At 39.8% G+C, this 22,311-nt stretch overlaps 1 protein-coding gene across 3 annotated transcripts in view; it reads left to right on the plus strand.

Annotated features, from left to right (window-relative positions):
* Positions 1-22,311, plus strand: part of SLC38A9 (solute carrier family 38 member 9) — a 44,615-nt gene that overhangs the window by 18,874 nt on the left and 3,430 nt on the right. For all 3 annotated transcript variants that reach the window (XM_041424594.1, XM_041424595.1, XM_041424596.1), the window contains 5 exons: positions 1,245-1,442; positions 4,113-4,220; positions 6,359-6,465; positions 12,659-12,772; positions 14,624-14,772. In XM_041424594.1, the coding sequence (XP_041280528.1) occupies positions 1,245-1,442; positions 4,113-4,220; positions 6,359-6,465; positions 12,659-12,772; positions 14,624-14,772 (676 nt within the window). The remainder of the gene's footprint in view (positions 1-1,244; positions 1,443-4,112; positions 4,221-6,358; positions 6,466-12,658; positions 12,773-14,623; positions 14,773-22,311) is intronic.

Raw genomic sequence — 22,311 nt, forward strand, 5'->3', positions numbered from 1 at the left:
TGTGTGTAACACTAGCTGCAGCTGTGTTTCTGGAGAACAGATGTTGGAGTCAGGCAAAGGAGTTGAGAAACAATTCTGAAAACCAGTTTATTTGTGTTTGAGCTGGTGTTGAATCCTGCTCCTGTAACAGTCCTTACCAGCTAGGCACCAATTTGTGCGCTCCCTTGCTTCTGCTGTTCTCTCCCATGCTTATGCAGCAGTGGGTTTAACTTGGAGGCGAAGTAGACAATATTCCACACTATCCTCCACCAGCTAGAAGATTTAAAGCAGCTGCTACACAAAATTAAGGGCTGTCAGATGTTCAAGTGACTCTTGACAGGACATTCAGGAGATCAGTAAAAAAAAAAGCCTTTCAGAGTGCTTTTTATGCCTTTGCCTTTTTGGCAAGAACAGGAATAGAGACAGTGTAGGATAGTAGCTATCGACTAGTGTGGGATGCCAAGATTTTAAATATGAGAACAGTAAGTTTTGTATTTCAACACAGAGCTTCATAGGCATGTGTTCCTCAGAGGTCTTTTTGGTTGATTTTTTTCCAATCACTTTTTCAGGTGTTGCCATGGATCAGCCTCCATGTAAGAGGAGTATGACATTCCCTCTTAGCACTTTTACTGGAACACATCTTAAATTTGTTGTGTTGTGTTGTCTGGCAGTGACGTACTTGGCCCCTGTCATGGCACAAAGATAAGACTGTTTTTGTTCAGTGTATGGGTTTTCAACCTGCCAGTTGTTACAGTAGCTTTCTTGTAATCCTTAGTTTGTTTTTAGAGCAATTTACAGTAATTCAGGCTTTTCAGTGCATTTGGATTTTGGTTGATATGATCTTACTGAAGTATGCAGGGACAGATTAGGACGCTAAATACGCAGCCAGATGCAGGGGAGCATTGCTGTGACTTGATTCTAGCAGGTGCACATGGGCACTGAACAGGCTTCATTATAGGTATGTGACTTAGAAGGGCGATCCTGTGTCACAACTTGGGCTTCAGATAAATTATTGTCTTTGTTGTGCTCCGCTGGGAGAACTATACCACTGTCAGATTAGAGTGCAAGATGCCTAGCAGTGGAATCTTAACAATGAATTCCTGAATAAAAAAACAAGAGAAGTTAGGAACTGAGATACTGAACACTGCACTTGAGCAGTCCTCAGTAGAAAAAACAAACCAGTAGTTGCGGGCTCTTGGCTCTGAATATTCTGTGCAAGTAAAACCCTTTTCATCTGAGGATATTTTTCTTTTCCTTTCTTCCAGTCATTTGTCCAAGTGCTGCTGGTGATCACCCACCACAGAACAGGAGTGTGATGTTCTCTTCTGGCAACAGAACAGGTTTTGAACTCTTTGAGGAATGGTGGGACAAATCAAAAACAGTACCATTTTACCTGATTGCAGTTCTTCTACCCCTGCTAAATCTGAAGTCTCCGTCATTCTTTGCGAAGTTTAATGTCCTAGGTAGGTAACAAATACTATTAAAGTATTGGCTGAAGTGTATAGAAGACAGTGAAAACTACTCCAGTGAGTAGAATCAAAAAATCTTTTAGGTTGAAAAGTCTAAGTAAGGTTATTGAGTGCAACTGTTCACCCAGCACTGTCAAGTCCACCACTAAACCGTGTCCATAAGTGCTATATCTGCACATTGTTTAATACATATGGGGGTGGTGGGTCAACAATTTCTCTGGACAGCCTATTCCAAAGCTTGACAACTGAGACGAACATTTTCCAAATCTGAACATTCCCTAGCACAGCTTGAGGCCATGTCCTCTCACCCTGTCACTGGTTGCCTGGGAGAAGAGACCAAGCCTCACCTGTCCACAGCCTCCTTTCAGGCAGTTGTGGAGAGTGATAATGTCTCCCCTGAGCCTCCTTTTCTCCAGGATAAACACCCCCAGCTCCCTCAGCTGCTCCTCACAGGACTTGTGCTCCAGACCCTGCCCCAGCCCCACTGCCCTTCTCTGCACTCTCTCCAGCTCCTCAGTGTCTTTCCTGCAGTGAGGGCCCAGCACTGGACACAGCACTGGAGCTGTGGCCTCACCAGTGCCCAGCACAGGGGACAATCCCTGCTCTGGCCCTGCTGGCCACACCATTGCTGATCCAGGCCAGGATGCCATTGGCCTTCTTGGCCACCTGTCAGCACATTGTCAGCCCATGTTCAGCTTCTGTCCATCAGCACCTCCAGATCCTTTTCTGTTACGCAGCTTTCCAGCCACTGTTCCAATATTTTGGTGGCAGCCCATGTTGTGCCTCAGAGTGGGTTGTTCGTTGGTTTATTAACCCCAAGGGCTTTGTCTGCTGCTTTGCTTGAATCTTGCAGGTACTAGGGAGTTCATTTTTCTTCCTTTTTCTTGCTTGATAATACTGTGAAACAAATTCCATTACATCTACAACAGATTTTCCCAAATGGTTCTGTACATACTACTGAGCAGCATTTGATACATGTTGCTTTGGTGTAGTCAGGCATACTGTTCCTCCTCTGGTAAACATTTCAAACCAGCAGTTGCTTCTGATCTGAAGTAATTTTCTGCCAGTCAGGTGATTAATTAATCACAACGTCTTTGTCCCAACTTCCAATATTGTGGATTCTTCTGTGCTGCAGAGGAAACAATTGTGACTTGCTGCTTAAATGTCTTGAGGTGGAAGGCCAAGGTGGGTGGGGCTGGTAAAGTGAGTAAAGCGTATGCATGATGGGTGGAGCTGGTCACAGTTAGGGAGTAGAAGATGGCTGAGCGGTAGCCCTGAAGCCCACAATGAAGAGGAAGAGAAAACTAGATGTGGATCAAAGGTTGAAAAGAGGTAGAGGACAGGGATTTGAAGGTCTAGTTTGTTCATCTGTTCCATAGTGGCACTTCATCAGAGCTTGGATCTGCTCCACTAAGTGAAAATACCACACGGGAATTTGGGTACTTGATACTGCTTCTGTTCAAAAGGTGTGGGATTTATATAGAAAAAGAATTTAAAAGCCAGAATATTAATTATTCATTGCTTCAGTAGATTAGTATATAATTCAGAAGCGGTTCAAAATTGACTTAATTTTTGTAAACCTTGAAGTTTATGGGACAAGAAAAAATGGAAAGCAATTTTGAGACGATGAAATTTATCTCAGTAGAGTTTTACTTATTTTGATACCTGTGGAAACAGAAGTCATTAGGAAACTACAGAGTATTTTAGCTGATCTTCACATACAGGACCTTTTATTTTCCTAATTTCTTGACTGTGCTCAAGATATTAGCAATCAAATGATATTTCCTTCTGTTTATTTTTTAACCTGGCTGGGTTAAAATGATGGGGTTTTGTCTTCACTTACTTACAGCCAGTTCTCTGCTCACTAGCAGCATTATTGGCCATGAGGTTCATTGCGGTAGCCTTAATTATTGTTGTTCAGTTTCCTTCAATTTTTAGGTAGTTACTATTCTGCTCTTGTCTCTTTCAAATGGCCTAACACAAGACCATATACTCTCCAGTCCACAGCAATTATACCCACCATTCCAGGTATGCACAGCAAGGCATTATGCCCATCTGTGATGTCATTTGTAGTCCTTAAGCTGTGCAGGTGCCTCCTGGATGCCTCTTAACCAATGAGATGGAATGCAAATCCAGTATTACAATAAAGATTATCCAAAGTTACAATTAACACAGTGTTTTAATCAGTAGTATTGAAGAGTCATTATCAACTTCTAGCTCCCAGTGTAAAGTTCACAAGTGCAGTAATTTCACTTTCCATTGAGCTGTTTGATTCAAAAAGTCAGTTACTAGATTAACATTGTAATAGCTGGAGTGCTATGATCAATCTCCACCTAGACTGAAATCCTGGCAGTGGGAGCTGGGACTGGTCTGTTTGCCTAAAGACCTACCTGCCCAGCAACAGGGATTACAGGGTACTTCCTCTGCTGTCACCAGCACCTGGAAGGTACTAAACTTGCTGGAAATTTACAGTGTGTGCATATGCATTATTTTTTCTCTCTGACCTATAAGAGAAGTAAAGAAGAAGTTTAGACCTAGTCTTCTGTTAGGAATGACTACCATAACTGTTTGAATACTAATAACTAGATGGATGGAGGAGAAATTAAACCCTGCATAAATGCTTTCTACTATATCATGTATTTGTTTGGCTTTTGTTTTTTCCAGGTACAGTTTCAGTTGTCTACTTAGTTTTTCTGGTTACAGTAAAGGCTGCTCATCTGGGAATACACTTAGAATTCAACTGGTTTACAGAGAATGAATTTTTTGTGCCAGGTAAGATAGTTGAAATGCAGTGGTGAAGTATATATTTGGTGAGTTTAAGATTTTTTTTTTTCTCATTTACCTTTTAACACCTCTGAGACATAAATAGAGGAAATGCTGTCTGATACTGCAAGTAGAGGAAAGATCCCTCTGGACCAAGTGGCAAGGAATCCCTTTCCCAGTGATGTTCCTTAGTTAACAGGCAGTATCAATGGTAGGGAAGAAAAGGAGTGCCTATCAGAGGAACCTTCAATATATATCTTGTGACAGAGAGCTTACCATAGTCCTTTTTCACCTGTGTTATATTAAGTTCTACTTGCACCAGATTCAGATCATGCCTGTTTCAGTAGCAATTAGAAATGGCAAACTGTAGGCAGACTGACTGTTAAGGGTGCTTTAAGTTCCCCACACACTGTTTTGCTTAAATGAAATAGCTCGTTCATCATAATATGCAAGTACAGTTTTCCTGTACTTCCCAGTCTATCTCAAGTTTTAGGCCATAATCTTAGTAGCTCTTCTTTTTCAAACACCCATTAGACAGTTTTATACCATCAGTACCCCTCAGTATGTTTTTATTTTCTTGAAGGTTGTTTGATGGCTATTTGTTCTTTCCAAATTACTGTTAAAATTTCTCTGTGAGATGTCACAGTCATAAACAAGTGGCGCTTGGTGTTGCTTGAATAGCTAGCCTAAAGAGACCAAGTTTCTTTTTTAAGAAACCTGGAATAAGAAAATGAGAGATAGGTCCTAGTTGCTTTTTCCCTATTCTTACAATAAGCAAAATTTTATGACCAGTTAGCTCCAGGGAGCTGTGTCCTGTACATTAGAATAATATCACTTTGTCTGTTCTTAGAAACAAACTAGAAAAATGAGCTGTAGTGACGCACGTGCTGCAGGCCATTGAGAAGTAGAGCACCCAGTAGTTTGATTAATTTGGCAAAAATGCCTCGTACTGCTAGGAGATAGAAAAAGCAGGTAGCTCATGTATACAAATACAGCTTCCAAGAGATTCTGAAACTGTCAGTTTGCTTTATTATTGAGATTGAAGTGGTGGATGGAAAACGAGCCTAGAAGTCGAGCCCAGAAATCACTTGCACTCTCAATTCTGTCAGTAGCACATCATGCTAATTACGTATTGAAGATACAGTGAAACCGGCTCTAGGGAAAGCTTATTCTTTCCATTTGGATAAGCCCTACATTAGTTGCCTGGAGTATGTTTAGCTTCCTAACTTCATAGCACTTTAAGAAGTCTGTTTTAAATATGTTTGCATGGAGCTCTCTGCGGTTTGTTCTGTAAGGGTTTGTGAACTTCTGAAGGGTGTTGTGCTATACTTCTGGATGCTTTTCAGAAGCTGAGCTATCTTATGGTTCTCTAATTGCCGTTAGCACTCTAAAGAGCAAATACTTTCTTAGGTAATACCAACTAAGATGGTGCTTTAATGATGTTACACCTTGGTGAATTCTTAGACTATTTGCAGCACTTCAAGAACCACCATCTTGTGAACATCTTTTGAGTATTAAAAGAAGCAGAAGAATGCTATTATCATGGAGACAAGAAGAAAATTTTTCTTCATACATGCTGTGAAGCATGATAAGAAATTGTTCTGTCTTTTTTTGTGCTCTGGCTTGTAAGCAGAACCTCTTAAATATCTACAGATGTAATTTTTCTTCTGGTATCATAAGTGACTTCTTAATAACTAAATTTACCCTGTATAACTATAATTAACAAATTTACCCTGTTCACAGGGTAAATGATTCCTTCTTTCCATCTCCCTCTTCAGGAACCTGTATGTATACAGCCTCACTGATGTCAATTCCAATTTCACAAATGATTTCCAGTTAAACTGTTCAGGAGCAGAAAACCTTTTATGTACCAATCTTAAATTAACCTAGTAATCACTGATGGTTGGAGTCTATCAGAGAAGCTTTGCTGGAAAGTGTATTCTATAGTAACTGCTGTCTTCATGCATCTTGTAGTTCCTGATTAAATATCTCCGTTGGCTATGGTCATATATGGGCTAGATTGTTCCATTTCAAGGTGGGGGTTCATGAGTTTGCCAGTATCCTCCAAAGCACTGTATGTCATCTGCATTTTGTCATTGCTTGTTTCAAAGAAATAATTTAAAACCACTTTTTTTTTCTTCCTTTAGAGTTTAGAATTCTGTTCCCTCAGCTCACAGGGATTCTAACACTTGCCTTCTTCATCCACAATTGTGTCATCACACTTCTTCAGAATAACAGGAATCAAGAAAACAATGTAAGTAACTTCACAAGACGGTGCTTATTTATTGTAGATTGCCAGACAACAGTAATTTTTTCCTGTGATTTGATAAGAAAAAAATTACACCTTCTTTTCCTTGCTATGAGGGAGTAACAGATAAATTACAAATTCATTTACATAAAAGCCCCAAGGAATGCTCCAAACTTACAAGCTGGTATTGAACAGCCAAATTGCACACAAGAGGCAGATGAGTTGACTATGTCGTAGGACTCAAATGAAAACTGACCAATTTAAGAATGAAAAATGGTGGGAAATGTTTGGTATGTGATTGATTTTAGCAGAATCCTGAACAGTAGTTTTGTGGTCTAGGAAATACCTGTTCTCAGAGTTGCTTCAGTAGTTTTGTCTCACAGTCCTAGTCCAAGTCCATAGAGAAACTTGGCACAATTTAGGAAATCCTTCAAGTTGAAGCCTGGATCAGGAGGCTTTTTGGTATATAGTCTTTGGACTGGTGCTTTGCCCTTGAAAAAGTTAAGCTCTTCTCCTCCAGATGGAACTGCATTCTTTGTTAATATCTTCCCATTATAAAATACCAAATGGAGTAAACACAGTACACAGAGTCTGAGAGTAACTTTTACTCTTAATTATTTTATTTTTTCCTCCCTACTTCCAAGGATTCTTGTCCAGCTTCATTTAAATGTTAGCTGTAAAGGTACCTGCAATAACATAAAAAGATTTTTAAATACTAGCTGTATGAAAAACTGTAATGAAATCATAGAATCACAGAATGCTTGAGGTTGTAAGGAACCTCTGGATGTCATCTTGTTCCCCCTGCTGAATCAGTGCCACGAAGAGCCAGATGCCTATGCAGCACATCAGATAAAATATAACAGATTTGATTATTTGACAGTGAAGTGCAGATTATGTACTGATGCAGTGAGATGACCTCTTAAGCTTTAGAAGTCTGCACAGTTACTTCCTTTTACCTGTGAATCAAGACCAGCTTGTTAATGATGTATCTGCAGAGGAGTCATGAATTCTTCTCCAGGAAGGCTTCTGGGGGCTTAGGCCATCTCAGAAATTAGTTTTAACAGCTGGAGGTTAAATAAGCTTTTTCTCCATTTCTTTAAGAAAAATTTATGATGTGGAGAAGGGCAAGACTTCTCTTTAACTGTGGCTTTCAAATTCTAAAGGCTAGATCTCCAGCAATCAGCTCTATATGCACAGGAGGCCTAATACCCTCATTCCATCTTCAAGGTTTTTCTGTGTGTTTTCCCGCTCTGTTTACATCAGAGCAAGCAATCAGATGCAAAGAGCAGCACCTGGAGTGTTCTCCAGCTTGTTTTTCCTGTGTGAAGGAGGAAGAAACTGCTGCCTGCATTTGAATCAGCTTTTCTAAAACCCTCCCTGGAGCTTAACTTGAATTTCCAAGTCAGCCGTAGCTAGATCTGAAGCCCTTAACAAAACTCTGCATTCCAGAAAAAATGTTCAGATTGCTTAGAAAGGACAGCTTTGAAGCATGGCAGGAAAGATTTTTAATGGCAAAACAAATCTCTGTGTAATTCTTGTAGTAGTTTTATTTGGCTGGAGGTTTCTTTTCCTCTTTTTAGCTGTACAGGAGCCTTTCACCTACATCTCAAAAGTGCTTTGCAAGTGTTAATGAAGCACCTATGCTCTTGAAGAGCTGTTTTGTGATTATGTCACTAAGCTGCTGGGCTAAGTGGGAGATTTCCATATGCATAGGGGTCTTGCCCTCTGTCATAGGTCATGGGGGAGTTTTCCCATATATTTACAGGATGCTTTCTTCTCTCAATATTTGGTGGGGTAATACTGACATAATTCCATGGATAAAAACTTCACTGTTTCGTTGACGAACCTGTTAACATGGCGCTTCCCTCAGTGTTCTGTCAAAAGGCACAGAACTTGGCAAGCTGGAAAAGCACTGTTTTAGTCTTGAGCAAAACTTACTGAAACTAGAGGTCACAGAACAGCTCTCTGGGGAGGTGGAAAAGAGTAAGACAAACAATAACATTCCTCTTACCGAGTCAGAAATTCAAAACAATAGCAGCTTCCATTCTGGTCACAGGCGTGCATCACAGCCCAAAGCTAAAATACACATGGGGGAGGATTGCTCTGGCCGCTATTCCTGTACAGTGGTGTGGGTGTGAGAAGAGAAGAGCAGTGCACCAGAGTAAGCCACATGTCAGCAGCACAGCCGGGAGAAGCCCTGTAAGCAGGTTTTTAGTTCAGAATTGAGCTTCCTGGTCCCATCTCCCACTGCTGCTGCCTCCTTGTATTTATTAACATAAGTTTTTGTACAGTATCAGTCAAATGGTTCAAAAACAAATTGCATAGGAAATGTAACACACCCACAAAAAGGAGTTTGGGTGTGGGTTTTAGTTGGTTATTTTTTTCCTGATTCGTGTTTGTGATCAGTTTCCCTGAGCCACACTATGGATGCTACACAAGCCCACCATGATCTACAGTCATAAATACGCTGGTTCTGTCTCCTAACAGTTATTTGTGGATATACCTGGGAGAAAGGCTGTGACTGGGGAGATGTTTTTTGTCTAGGTATTAACTGCAGAAGGCATGGAGCTGTAAATGGTATTTATTTTGCAGTATTGAAATGCTTTATCCCCTGTAAACAGTGTGAGTTTCTACTGATGGTTGTTGCATCGACAGTGCCATACCATTGGTTTCTATTTCCTGCCAAAATTATGCACAGTATCATCTATCCTGGTGAAGTACTTATTTTTGTCACCCAGTTAAATGTTACTACTTGCCCTTGATGCATGAGCAGGTGAAGTCTATTTTTATGATATAGATCAAAGTCCTGTTGAGATATTGCAGAGACAGCGTCTCTCCTGAGGAGACACTAATCTGAAATGGGATGATTGAAAGGTATTTCAAATGTAGTAATCATTACTAAGCACTGATACAGGCTTCTCCATCCAAGAAGCAGCTCCATAAACTAGCTTTCACTGGTACTGAGGAAGGAAGTGAATTGTTTTCTCCATGGCATTCAGCAGGCAAATCAAGGCCTGGAAGTAGCCTGTAGCAGCGTCATGTAAGAAATGTCCATAGATCCACAGAACCTTCTCTGTGCCATGTCAGTTTTTTTTTTTTTGTGGCCGGCACCTGAATTCCGACTGCTCTGTGGATGTGGTACAGTGTCTTGAACTTTCAGGGTTGTCTTTGTTAGCTCCACGACTCATCCTTTTGTTAGGAGGCTGATTTCTTCCTTTGTTCTGCTGCTGCTGCCAGCCTTGATCACCCAATTTTCTCTTCTTCCAGCAGCACTTCTAACACTTTGTTCTGTGGATCTGACCAGGAGAGCTCCCTGTCAGCAGTAACTGCAGCTGACATGTACTCTCCAAGTTCTGTCTGAAAATCTGCCTGTTACTTCAGGTGTATTTGAGAAGGGTTTGGCAGGTGTCTGGCTGTGATCCTTACAGACCTTAGATACTTACATTGAGATTTCAACCGTGATTCTACAAATACTTCCTGCTTCCAACATTTTTTTTTCTACAAGTTTGACTCTTAAACTGTGGCTGTAAGAATTGCTATATTTTTATGCTTAGGCAGCTTTCACCACAGCAATGTCCACTTTGAATGTAAATGCCTCAAGTATCATATTTAAAAACAAAAAAAGTGTAGCTATTGCTCTTAATTAAAATAATCCTTTTATCTCTTCTCCCATGTGTCCTTTGATTTTATCTTGAATTATGCTGTCTAAACACTACTGTCAAGGTCTTTAGGGAGTGAACCCAGGTGTCTTGAGGAATAATGAACATTAATCAAAAGATGTTCCTATTACGTAAGCACATCTTGTTGTACAAAGGTAACATACACAGAAGCATGTATTTCGAAGGGAGCTGATGCATGTTTGAGAAAAAAATAAATCCATGTTCTCAAGTTGTCTTTTTTAGTAGCTTATTCAAATCAAAATCTGGGTACTCTGTATGGTGACAACACCTGGAGAAAACAGTCTGTTGTATTACATGCTATGAAAATAAATTATCAAAATTATCACAGCACTTAGTTTCAGCATAGGTTAAAGCATACACCCTTACAAACTCTGGAAACATGAGCTGGTTAGTACTGGTGCAAGTACCTGTTGGAGGTAACAGCACGCCACCTATTTACCATTTTTCATATCCAAAGGAAGCACTAAGAATTTTATTTCAGATTTCTTGCCCTCACAACTGTATGCACTCGTCACAGCAAAAATAGTTTTACAGTTGGTTCTAGAACTTACGTGTAGGCAGAGTACAAATAACAACTGTGAGTTAGTGTACTGTTTTTATGTGTCAGACTACACCTAAAATACCAGATTTAAAGCAGGTTTTGGTAGATTATGTGCGTTAAGAAGGTTTTGGATGTGTTTTGAAAAATTGTCCAAATCCTGTCCTCAAGAGATGAGAGTCTGTGTCTCTTTGCAAAACCACCTTACTGTGTGTCTGAGTCCTGAAATTAATGGAAGTTATTGATAAATACCTGCAAGAAATTTGGATGCTCATATTTAATATTCTTAAAATAAGTTCTTACAGTGGGTGGGAACTAGTGCTTTTGAAGATGCAGATGTTATATAAAAACCTGTACAACTTCTCATGTCATGAGGAGAAATTCTGCATATAGTTTAAAGAAAAGGCGACTGCTCAGCTTCTGATGAAAGTTGATAGTCCTTACTCAGTGGCCAGTATGAGGAGAGTGGAATGTAGGAAATCATCTCCCTTGTGCATTTAAGTGGTCAGCAGGAGGAAGAGGTTGTAGGTGGAAATGTGCAGCTGCTGGGAGGTTAAAAGCCACCCTGGAATATGTTGAAATCATACTGATGCTTTTTTCCCATCAGCCTCTAAGAGGCAAATAATACTCCTCATCAGACAGCAGTCTTCTACCCCAAAAACACTGGCAAAATGAGTAGGAGATTCCACGTCTTTCACAAAAAACTGGCTTCCATCTGAATTTCTCTCACAACTCATAATCTAGTATTTTATACTTTCCTCAAGGATTGCCTTGCCCTTGGCAGAGCCTAGAGTGTTGTAGGATATGCTTATTCTGTCAATGAGACAGGGTGAAGAAGCACTTAGGGAAACGTTTCCATGCACAGATGTAAGGAAGCTTTGCTCATGCTCAGTGAGCTGGCTGGAGGTGATAATTATCACCCTGGTCTGGAAAGCAGTATAATCCTAATAATTTGGTACTGTGCCTGAGCTAGTACGACTTGCTTCTCAGTCTTGGGAAAATAGGGCCATGTATTGAAACGTTACTAGTAATCCGTTAAGAAGCTGATGATTAGCAGCAGCTGAACAAATGGTTTTCTGTAAGGTGATGAGTGTTTTGTACTGTAACATAAGCTTATACAGAATTTAGTTAGCTAATAACTAGAAACAAATGGTCTCCCTCTTTATTTCCAAAGGAAGGAATTTATGTAGGAGAACAAGTACATTGCTTTGAGATCAGTCTGATGACTATGTGGATTCTCTAGTTTCATAAAGTACTTAATTAGTTTTGCCAGTTATTTTCCTGTAATAAATGTGTGTTTATTTTTGTGTAGTAGAAAATATTTGTATATATTATATATCTTAAAAAGATAGCCAAAGTTTTCAGAACTGAACATTGAAATTTAGGTTTAAATCCCTACTTAAGTGTATGTAGTGTAGTTAAGTGTGGATTTAGGACCCTAGCTTTGACACTCCTTCCTTAAAACCTTTGATTAAATTCCTTTGTATTACTTCTGCAGTTGGGTAGACTGATGTCTTCAATTGCAAGATTTTATTCATGACAAGAAATATAACATAGGGCTTTCTGGGCTTTCTGTCTTAGACAGGAGAGTCTGTGTTCCAAGGGTCTTAGTAGGAATAGGTGAATGTAAGAAAGTAGAAGGGATTCCATGTATGTTTTAATAACTAGTGTATACTTATGCATCAGGAACAACATGCATGTCTCATTCATGGTGCCTTTTTTGTATGTTGAGAGATAAACAATACTTGTCTAGCACCACTTTGGGGTATTTTCTTGCAGTTTTCTGATCTGATCAGAACCAGTTCTCCATCCAAGCAGTAGGAAGTAAAAATAAAAATGTACAAGTGATAGTAGTAATTATAAGAAAGTAATGCATATAAAAGTAACAGTAAAACATGAAATAGAAATCTTCTTATGAGGTTTTTATTTCATCTGGTTTTGTGTGTAAGTGCTGGCCAAAATGAATCTTGTTTTTCCTCAGGTGAGAGACCTCTCTATTGCATACTTCCTGGTTGGACTAACATACCTGTATGTTGGAGTGATAATTTTTGCATCTTTTCCTTCTCCACCATTATCCAAAGAATGTATTGAACAGGTGAGATATTTTACTGCAGTATGTATTTCATGGAATCACAAAATGGGTTTTTTGGAGGGACCAAAGTGGGACATCTGATCCAACCTCCGTGCTCAAGCAAGGCCGTCCTGGAGCATATGGCACAGGATTGCATCCAGATGGTTCTGGAATAGCTTCGGTGAGGGAGACTCCAGAACTTCTGTGGACAGTCTGTTCACGGTGCACAGTCACTCACACTGTGAAGAAGTTCTTTGTCATGTTTAACTGGAACTCTCTGTGCATCAGTTTCTGCCCATTGTCTCTTGTCCTATTGCTTGGCACCAGCAAGAAGAGCCAGATCACCCGTGGCACCCTCCTTTCACCTGTATACACTGATGAGGTGCAACAGGAATAGGCCCAGCTCCCCCAGCCTTTCCTTGTAAGAGAGATGCTCCCGTTCCTTGGTCATCTTTGTAGCACTGAGCTGGACCTGCTCCAGGAGCTGCATGTCTGTTGTCGTGAGGAGCCCAGAACTGGACACAGCACACCAGATGTGCCTCACCAGGGCTGAGTAGAGGGGCAGGATCACCTACCTCGACCTGCTGGCAATGCCCTTCCTAATACATGCCAAGATAAATATATTTATATTTGATATATACAACTATAAAGATATTTGTCCTTAACCTTTTAATAAATACACAATAAAAAAGCCCCAGCTACTGCTGCTTGCTTCATGATTTATCCTGGCAGAAGCATCTGCACTTGACTGTGGTCAGTTGGTGGAACACCTCGTGGGCACTACCATGAACCGAAAAGTAATGCTTGTGTTATTTATATTCATAAATGGTTCCCAATATTTCAATGAAAAACAGACATTTATACTCTGTGAAAGTGATGAAGGACCAAAATGAACAAGTGAACAATTGAGCTCTTCATTTCTTTAGCTTCTTTAATCCTGAGAAGTGTGTGCAGTGACTGATTGGGATTCCAGAAGAAATAGAATGTGAAAGCAAGCTTGTTTAGATAGGAGTCCTCGCTGCAATTACTTTTGAAGTCTGACACTCTGGAGTCTGACACTCTGGTGAGCCTTGCCAGCAGAGTTATTCAGATAATAGCACCACATGAAATACCCTTTGAAGGCCAAAAACTCATATCTGCTTCTAGGCAAAGCTGATTTCCACACCCTAAATTGCTTCAGAGATAGCAATTATGAGTGGGGGATCTATTTTATGCTAGGTGTTCTATAGCTCTGGCACAATATTTAGCAATAAGGCAGCATTTAACTGGTACCACTGTTAAACCATGAAATGATTTTTTTAACCACCTGAAATAATTTCACAGGATGAAATCCTCACTTAAATAACAGATAATGAGTGATTTTCTTCCCATTTATTTTCTGCAGCTATCTCAGGTACTTATGAAGCTGTTTGTGTATTTCTATGATGTTTAAATGTTATAATGCTTTTTCAGATGTTCCCACTAGTAGTGTATGATCCCTTCCTCATTTGTATGTAATGGAGTTTTACTCACAAAGTAACTGTTTTTAATAAGTAGGTATGATATGACAGATAAAAGGAGCATATGAATCCATCTGCCTAAAAGGTCAGGTGGCCTTTTCACGGCCTGGATTGTTTGAGGATGTTCAGAAGATCAGAAAGCAATTTGTTACGCAATACTAACATTAACACTGACATCAGCTTAGTAATATTCAAAAATTGATTGTTATTTGGTGGCCGTTGTAAAAGAGGGAGAGGGTTTTTCATGTTATGGAATTCATTTAGCAATTGTAATTGTTTGGATTTTGTGCCATTCTTTCTGGCACATGGATATTAAAAGCCAGCAGATATATGTAAACAAGCCACCATTGATGTGTAACATTACTTATATGTTTAGAATTTTCTAGATAACTTTCCCAGTGATGACATCATGTCATTTGTTGCAAGAATATTTCTGCTGTTCCAAATGATGACTGTATACCCACTATTGGGCTATCTGGCACGAGTTCAGCTGTTAAAACAGTTTTTTGGAAATGCTTACCCAAGGTAAGAAGTTTGTTTCTGTACAATAGTTTGGCACACTCTCCTTAAGTGGCTTTCCGTTGTCAGAAATTTGGCTAGGTTTTTGGGGATTTTCTTTGTACATTAGGTTAATTTCATAAGCTAGTTTCACGGTTTGTAGAGTCAGGGTGAAAGGCATGCCTGTGGATCAGAACTGTTACAGTTTGCCAGAGCAGAATAAGGGGGGGGTTCTTTTAGTTTAGCTCTTCATTTTATCAATATAATTTTGTCAACACAGTCCCTTTGGGTTATGCAATTATATGACAAAAGAAAAGTTGTACAGGAAAAAAAATTGTTTAGTCCAGGAGCATTTCATCTTGCAATCCTTAAGCTGTGAAAAACATATATTCCAGATACTGGCCTTTAGCATGCCATCTTTGTTTTGATTGTGCATGATTAGTAATCATCCATCTGTTTTCAAACAGAGCTAATAGCTAAGTGAGTTGTTAGTTGTGCTATCTGGGCTGCTGCTATGCTTATAAAAATGGCTTTTCAGATGCTAATTTCAGAGATGAACCACACCCTTGCATTTGTACAATGTCTGTACTCCAGGGAATAGCTGATGCAGATTTCAGTTTTAGTTTGGTTTCTTAAATAAAACCTAGGACATTTATATTTGGAGTACCAGAGTACTGAATTTGTCACAGCTGAGAAGTTGCCATTTATCTCCAAGTTTCTTATTTTGTATTGTGAATTACTGTTGATGGAGGAAAGGAAAAAAAAAATCTCTGGAAGGAATGTATGTTTCCTCTGTGTCATCAGCAGTTCAGGTCTGCAGAGATGTTGTTTCAAGTTTCAGGTTTCTTCTGAATCCTGAAATAAGTTCTAGAAACTGAATGCCTAAAATTAGGCAGTGAAATAAGTGCCTGCCTTTTTTGACTCAGAATTGTATGCAGTTCAACATTGGGATTTTTAGGAACTGCTGCAAGTTACTGCTGGAAACAAGGCCATTTATTTAAGTGCTAAAGATGGATTTCACAGCCGTGGGGAAATAGTCTTGTCCTTTATATTATGTGGATATGCCTTTTCCTATCTCCTCCCTCTAGTTACTCTCTGACCAGAATGGTTTTCATTTCCCTCATGGGCTCTCCTAGAACCTGCAGCTTTATGCCAGTCTCAGGTTAATTCCAGCTTGCTGTTTTAAGCCTTCACATATGACGAATTTGATGATGCAGATGCTTGCTTGATTCTTGTCTCCAGGATGTCCTGTGGGTAGCTTCACTCATATTTAAATGTACTTTGTTTTAAGACTGCTTATAGTGAAGTATTTAAAGCTTCTGAGAAGTCAAAAATGGTTTCTAGGAAGCCGTATAAGCCTCTCCAGCCTATAGTGATAAGGTAGCATGTTCTGGCTGATGGGCTCTCTCTCGCTGTCTAGCATCCCAGGTGTCTCAAATACAGCACAGAAATCACTGAATTAACCTTCAGGCTCTGGCTTCTGTGCATTTACATTGCATCTTTGTTTTTTTCTATGCGGTGAAGACTTACTGAAGGCTGGTAGCAAGCACAGAGCATGTCTCTGGGAGGATAGTAAAGATTTACTGGTTGTGAAATGTGTCTTCATGACTGGTTCTCACCAGTCACCTAAGCTGACAAATCTCCTTTAGTAGCACTTTATTACCTCTGTAGGAAAAACTGCAGTATTTTTGTTTTTCCCCAGAGCTGCTTTTGTAGGGAAATGTTTTACAAATATGAAACTTTTGCTCTTACTGACATAGACTTGATATCTTACCGGAGAACCTGTTCATTCACTCTGCACAACCTATGTGGAAATATTAAATTCTGTAGCTCTTTGTGTAGGAAAACGAGCACTGTAGTAATAGTTGAATATAGTTGGGTTCTTTTTTCAAAATCCTCATTAATCAGGGCTAACAGCTCTTGGGCAATAAGAAGATTGATCTGTAGAGATTCATGCTTCACCTCTTAGATGTCTGTATAAGTAAATATATGGAGGAGAATATCCTGAGTCACATGCCTGGAGAAAATTTTTGTGTGAGGATGAAAAAGGAGGCAAAGAGCATGATCTCTGTTGGCAACCTAGCCTCGTTTAACCGTGTGATTCTATGTGCTAAATCACATATCTTTTCATAGGTGCATCTTCCTTGTATTAGGTTTTCTTTGCAGATGAGAGAAATCTTATAAATTTGCCTTCTGACATAATTGTCCAAACAAAACCAACAAAAACATCTAAATCAGAAACACCTAACAGAAACACTGTTTTGGTCCAAGTCTCTATTAGAAATTTTCCTATCTTCATTTTTAACCTGTTGGTTGCTTTACATGGAAGCTCGCTGATTTTAAAAGCCAGGCTTCTTCACATCAGCAGTTATTTGCAGGTGTGGATTCCTGCTGCTGCTACAGATACCCCTTAAGTTAATAAGTGGAGTACATAGGATTCTGTACGGATGCAGCTTAAAGCAAATAGCTTGATCTCACACGTTTACAGGGCTGCCAGACAGTTTTTATTTCCTGGGTGTGGTTGTATTGCTCAGATCAATTTCATTATCTAGGTTTTACCCCTTTTTCTTTACCTGAAACTGGTTATAATAAAGCACTAAGATATTAGTTTCCTGTTTTGGAATTTATAGTCTAGATTTTTTATCTAATCAAAGGCAAATTCTGCCAAAAGCAATGTCATGGTTAATATCCTATTTTTTTCTGGAAAACCATGGATTGTAACTGGATTATAATGAGAAACTACTTACTCGTCTTCAAGGGAGCTTTTATTGTCTGAAGACTTGGTTTTCACCTCTTTTGTGTCATGCTTTTTACTCTGCAGTGTTCTTTTTCTGTTAACAACTCTTTGCTGTGTACCTATAGTGTATCCTACTAACCCATAGTCTTGAGTGGTGGAGCAGCTCAGCCTCTCCAAACTTAAAAGCTTAAACAGACAATTTTCCAATTTTCCCGGTTTCCCAGTAGACATAAGCTGAGCAGTGGGAGCTTGCTTATCTGAAAGGAAATGAGAGTCTTGTCTTCCAACAGTCAGGACGAGAGCAAAAGCATCCTTGAATCTAAGAAAGAGGATTCTCCTTGCTCTTACGTACATGTATCAGTGACTTGTGTCTCTGCCTATCTTAAAATCAAAGACACGTGTACACATGCTAGACACAGTAGTCTTCTTACAGGCATCATCACATAGAATCATAGAGTGGTTTGGATTGGAAGGGACCTTGAAGATCATTTAGTCCCAGTCCCGCTGCCATCAGCAGGGACAGCTTTGACTAGACCAGGTTACTCATACAAACTGGCCTTGAATACTTGCCCATTCAGACTGGCCTTGCACACTTCCAGAGGTGGGGCATCCACAGCTTTCCTGGGCAACCTGTTCTACTGTATCATCACCCTCACAGTACAGTTTCTTCCATATATATAACCTAAATCTCCCTCTTTCAGTGTGTACCCATTCCTCCTTGCCCTGGCACTCCAGTTCCTGTCAGAGAATCCCTCTCCAGCTTCCCTGTAGGCCCCTTCAGATACTGGAAGGTGTCTGTGAGGTCCCGCACAATCCTCTCTCCTCCAGGCTGAGCAGCCCCAGTCGCTCAGCCTATCCTCACAGCAGGGGTGCTCCAGCCCTCTCACCAACCTCCTGGCCCTCCTCTGGACTTGTTTTAACAACTCCTTGTCATCGTGCTGGGGACCCCAGAGCTGGATGCAGTGCTCCAGGTGGGGTCTCAGCAGAGCAGAGCAGAGGGGTACAACCCCTCTCTCAATCTGCTGGCCAGCGCTGCTTTGGATACAGCCCAGGATTTCCTTGGCTTTCTGGGTTGGGAGCACTCACTGTGGGCTAATGGTGAGTTTTCCACCAGCCACTACCCATAAGACCTTCTTCTACAGGGCTGCTCTCAAGCACTTCTCTGCCCAGCCTGTGGGTGTGCCTGGAATTGCCGTGATCTGGGTGTAGGAGGCTTTTACTTGGCCTTGCTGAGCTCCCTGAGGTGCATCCCTTCCTTCTAACATGTCCACTGCATCATACACAGATTGGTGCTGATGGTGCACTCAATCCACAAATCCTTCTGCCTTTCTCTACTTCCTGCAAAAGATTTAGAAATGAGAGAAGACATCCTAATTCCTTCTTTTATTTTGCAAAATGTATGTTAGTAAACGGATTACGAGAGGGAAAATTATGTACTGGGACAAAACCCAAGGAACTGTTCATTCTCTCTGCTCTCCCTGGTGTTGTTAAGGAAGGCCAAAATTCTGTGTATTGAGTAATTGCTTTCTTTTCTAAAATGAGATATGTTTGTAATGGCGTCATTTAACAACTGATTTAGGGCCAGATGCATGTGCTTTATCTGCTGTTTCTTGCTTGACTCTGGATCTTATATGTACAGAAAGCCAGTTTTTATTATTGTTACTGGTTCTTTGCTACAGTAATATTTGTGACAGAGATTCCCTTGATTAATTATATGGTGTCCATAAAGAGCTTTATACAATCATCTTAGGATTTTTTAAAACTTTTTAACATCTTTCCTGTTCTGAGAGGTGAAATAAGCTGATAGGCAGAAATCACTTCGCTTTCCTTAATAGTTGTCATCCCTTTACTCCATGGTAGCCCAGCAGACCTGCCAGTTCTCCTGGAGATGTGTGTCTTCTGATGCAATGAAATACATTTCTTCTGTTTGCATGCATGTTTGCTTGTCTGCTCTTCTTCTAATCTTTGCCTAGCTTCTCTTAAAGGTTGTGATTCATTGTCTTTTGACCAATGTCACTTGAGTGAGATTTCCAGGAAGAAAATGCATTTTTAGATACAGAAACCTCTCAAAAATTCTTATTTGGGTGATCCTGATTTTCTTCTTTCCTTGCTTTCCAGTTTCCCTTATTGTGTGTGCTCATCCTGTGACTCCATGCTGAGTCTCAAACTTCTGAGAGAACTTAAAACTTGAGGGGATTTAAAATCTTCTTTAAAATTTTCTGTCTTTAAATTTCTCCTGTGCTAGGATTTGGTTTCACTGTTTTTTACATGATTCTTACTTTGAGGATGTTAATTAGATATATATGTTAATTAAATTGATATATATGGTCACTGCTGTTCAGTGACTTAAGTGTAGCTACCACTACCACTTCAGTGGGAGGGAATTTGGTGGAGCAAGCCCTTCAATGATCTTCTGGCATACAAGGTTGTTTCTCCACTCTGTCAATCTGAAAGGTTAACCTTGCCAGGAGAGAAAAAAAGAAAGACTTAGGGGAAAGTTTGCATTTTCTTCTAATCTTTTTTTCTTCTCCTTTCCATTACCATTTTTGTGGGATTGCAGGATTTTTGCAGGTGAGCAGTGATTCCCTTTATAGAAAAGAGCTAGAGTCTTCATCTGCCCAGCTGAGAGTGTGGAGACTGAGGACAGAATATAAAATACTTGCCATGGGTGTGCTTCCTTTGCGAATTATAGCCTCCTTCAGGCAACCCAACCTGTGCCTCAGAGCAGCAGCCCTGACCAGGCTGCCCAGGCAGACAGTCCAGCCCTGGCATGGGCCACCCAGCTCTGCTGCCATTGACCGTGATGGAGAAAGTTACACCACTTAGAAAACACCTGTACGTGACCAGGATGATTAAGCACAAACAGGCCAAATCTTTTCTAATCTCTTATGTCCTCTAAATACTTTTCTTCGTATAATTGTAGTAAGCAGTGGTGTGGTTATTTCCCCTGCCTCCAAATGCTGTTTTCCTGACTGTCCTTTTGCAATGTGTTGTGAACATTAATTTTACTGTAAGCCAGTAAAGTCAGGCTAAACTTGAACAATTCAGGACTTACTAAAATGTCATGGGCTATGAGAAATGCTTGTCCTGCTCCATACCTGCATGGAGCTCTAGAGTCTTAAGAAAAGTACTGTCTCAAATAGTGTAGCTCCTTGTAGCCCTAGGTATCAGATTTTACTTTATTCAGAAGGGTAGGGTTTTTTTAATAAATGGTAATGCCTTTCTCTCCATCAAGATCAAGACTTTTCCCCCATCCTGGGGATCAGCTGAGCTGTGACTATCTTCCTGGGTAAAAGAAAGGGTTTGCTGGTTAAATACCTGTTGTCCACTGTCATGGTTACAACTCAGGCTGTTTCAAAAGGTAAAGAAAGGAGCAATGACATTCCAGGGAAGGAATGCAGTGTAATCTTTCACATTGAAACAGATAGGTGCAAAGCCTTTTCAGACCTTCTGATTTTGGTATTGTTCTTGAGGAATCTGATTAATTTTGACAATGAAAACTGCAAATCACTACTCTACAAGTACTGAATTGCTTTGGAGACTTCAGCATTTGAGGACCAATTTTTTTCAATTGTTTTCAATTGAGCCAGAACACATTGTCCCCCCCTCAACCCAATAATCCTTTCCCAGATCAAGAAATTGAGAAGTGTTTCAATTCACACCAGAGATACAGACACTCCTATTTACTTCCAAAATTTAAGAGAATCTAGAAGTAATTTTTTTTAAACAACAGCTTTGAACAACAAAATCACGTCTTCAAAGCATGCCAGAATAAAATACTTCAGAGATTTTTCAGGTTTTCTGCTAAAATACTCTGAACTGACACAAATTTGCAGAACATTTTTGAACTAGTAAGCCTCCACTGGTTTTAGTCCCTCTTGCTAAAAAAATAATCTCAGCAAAAAGAGAGTGGAAGAAGTGCTGTCATTTTCTGTGTCCATAAACTTTCTGCTTTGATTGTGTGATATTAAGATTTGCAATCTGCCACGTGTAGGAGAGAGGAAGTTGTTTTTAATGGCAGACACTTTTTTGGGAACAGGTCTGTTAACTGGCTTTCCTTAGCAGTATTAGAGAGGTGTACAAATTCGGTCCCTAAGAAGTCTGATTCTTGGGATTTTATGTTTTGTTCATGGGGTCTTACCAGATTTATATTCAGTTAAGTTTTTTTTAATCTTATACAGCTGCTGTGGTCTCATTGCAATTGTTGATCTCTAAGGTACCCCTCTTGTACCACTGTAAAAATGTAATGTAAAAAATTGAAGATTTTTTTTGTCTTTTTGAAACAAATTTTAAAGATTGAAGGTCAAAAACAGTACATAGCTTAAATTATTCCTTTGTGCTTTAATTGCCTTCATTTCCCTGAACTTTAATAAGACTATTCTATGTCTTTTAATCTTTCTTCCTAACTTGGAAACTGGCAGGCAGCCTTTTAGCCATAGCCATGGAAGTTGTCACTGCTTAAAAGTTTGTTAGTTAGTTAGATCCTCCGTAATACACATACTTTCTACAGTGAAGAAAAAATTAGCCTTGGCTTACAGGTTTTGTATATTTTAGGAAATCATACCCTCCAGAAGAATAAACAGAACCTGTAAGTGTATGTATGTTTCCTCTGTGAGAATTCTTTTTTCCCTTCATAGAAACAGCTGTGTGACCAAAATATCACAGGTTTTTATTCTATTTCCTGACTTTACCTTATGCTAAAATATGCCAACATTTCATATTCCCGAAAGAAAAGTGATACTTTCCTGAGTCTCAGCTCTGTGCATAACTGAATGTCTGATGCAGTAAAAGCTGTCTTTGCAGAACAGAAAACCTCCATTTTTCTTATC

This window comes from Onychostruthus taczanowskii, unplaced genomic scaffold, assembly GCF_017590055.1.
Source record: "Onychostruthus taczanowskii isolate IOZ18803 unplaced genomic scaffold, ASM1759005v1 scaffold83, whole genome shotgun sequence".
Lineage (NCBI taxonomy): Eukaryota > Metazoa > Chordata > Aves > Passeriformes > Passeridae > Onychostruthus > Onychostruthus taczanowskii.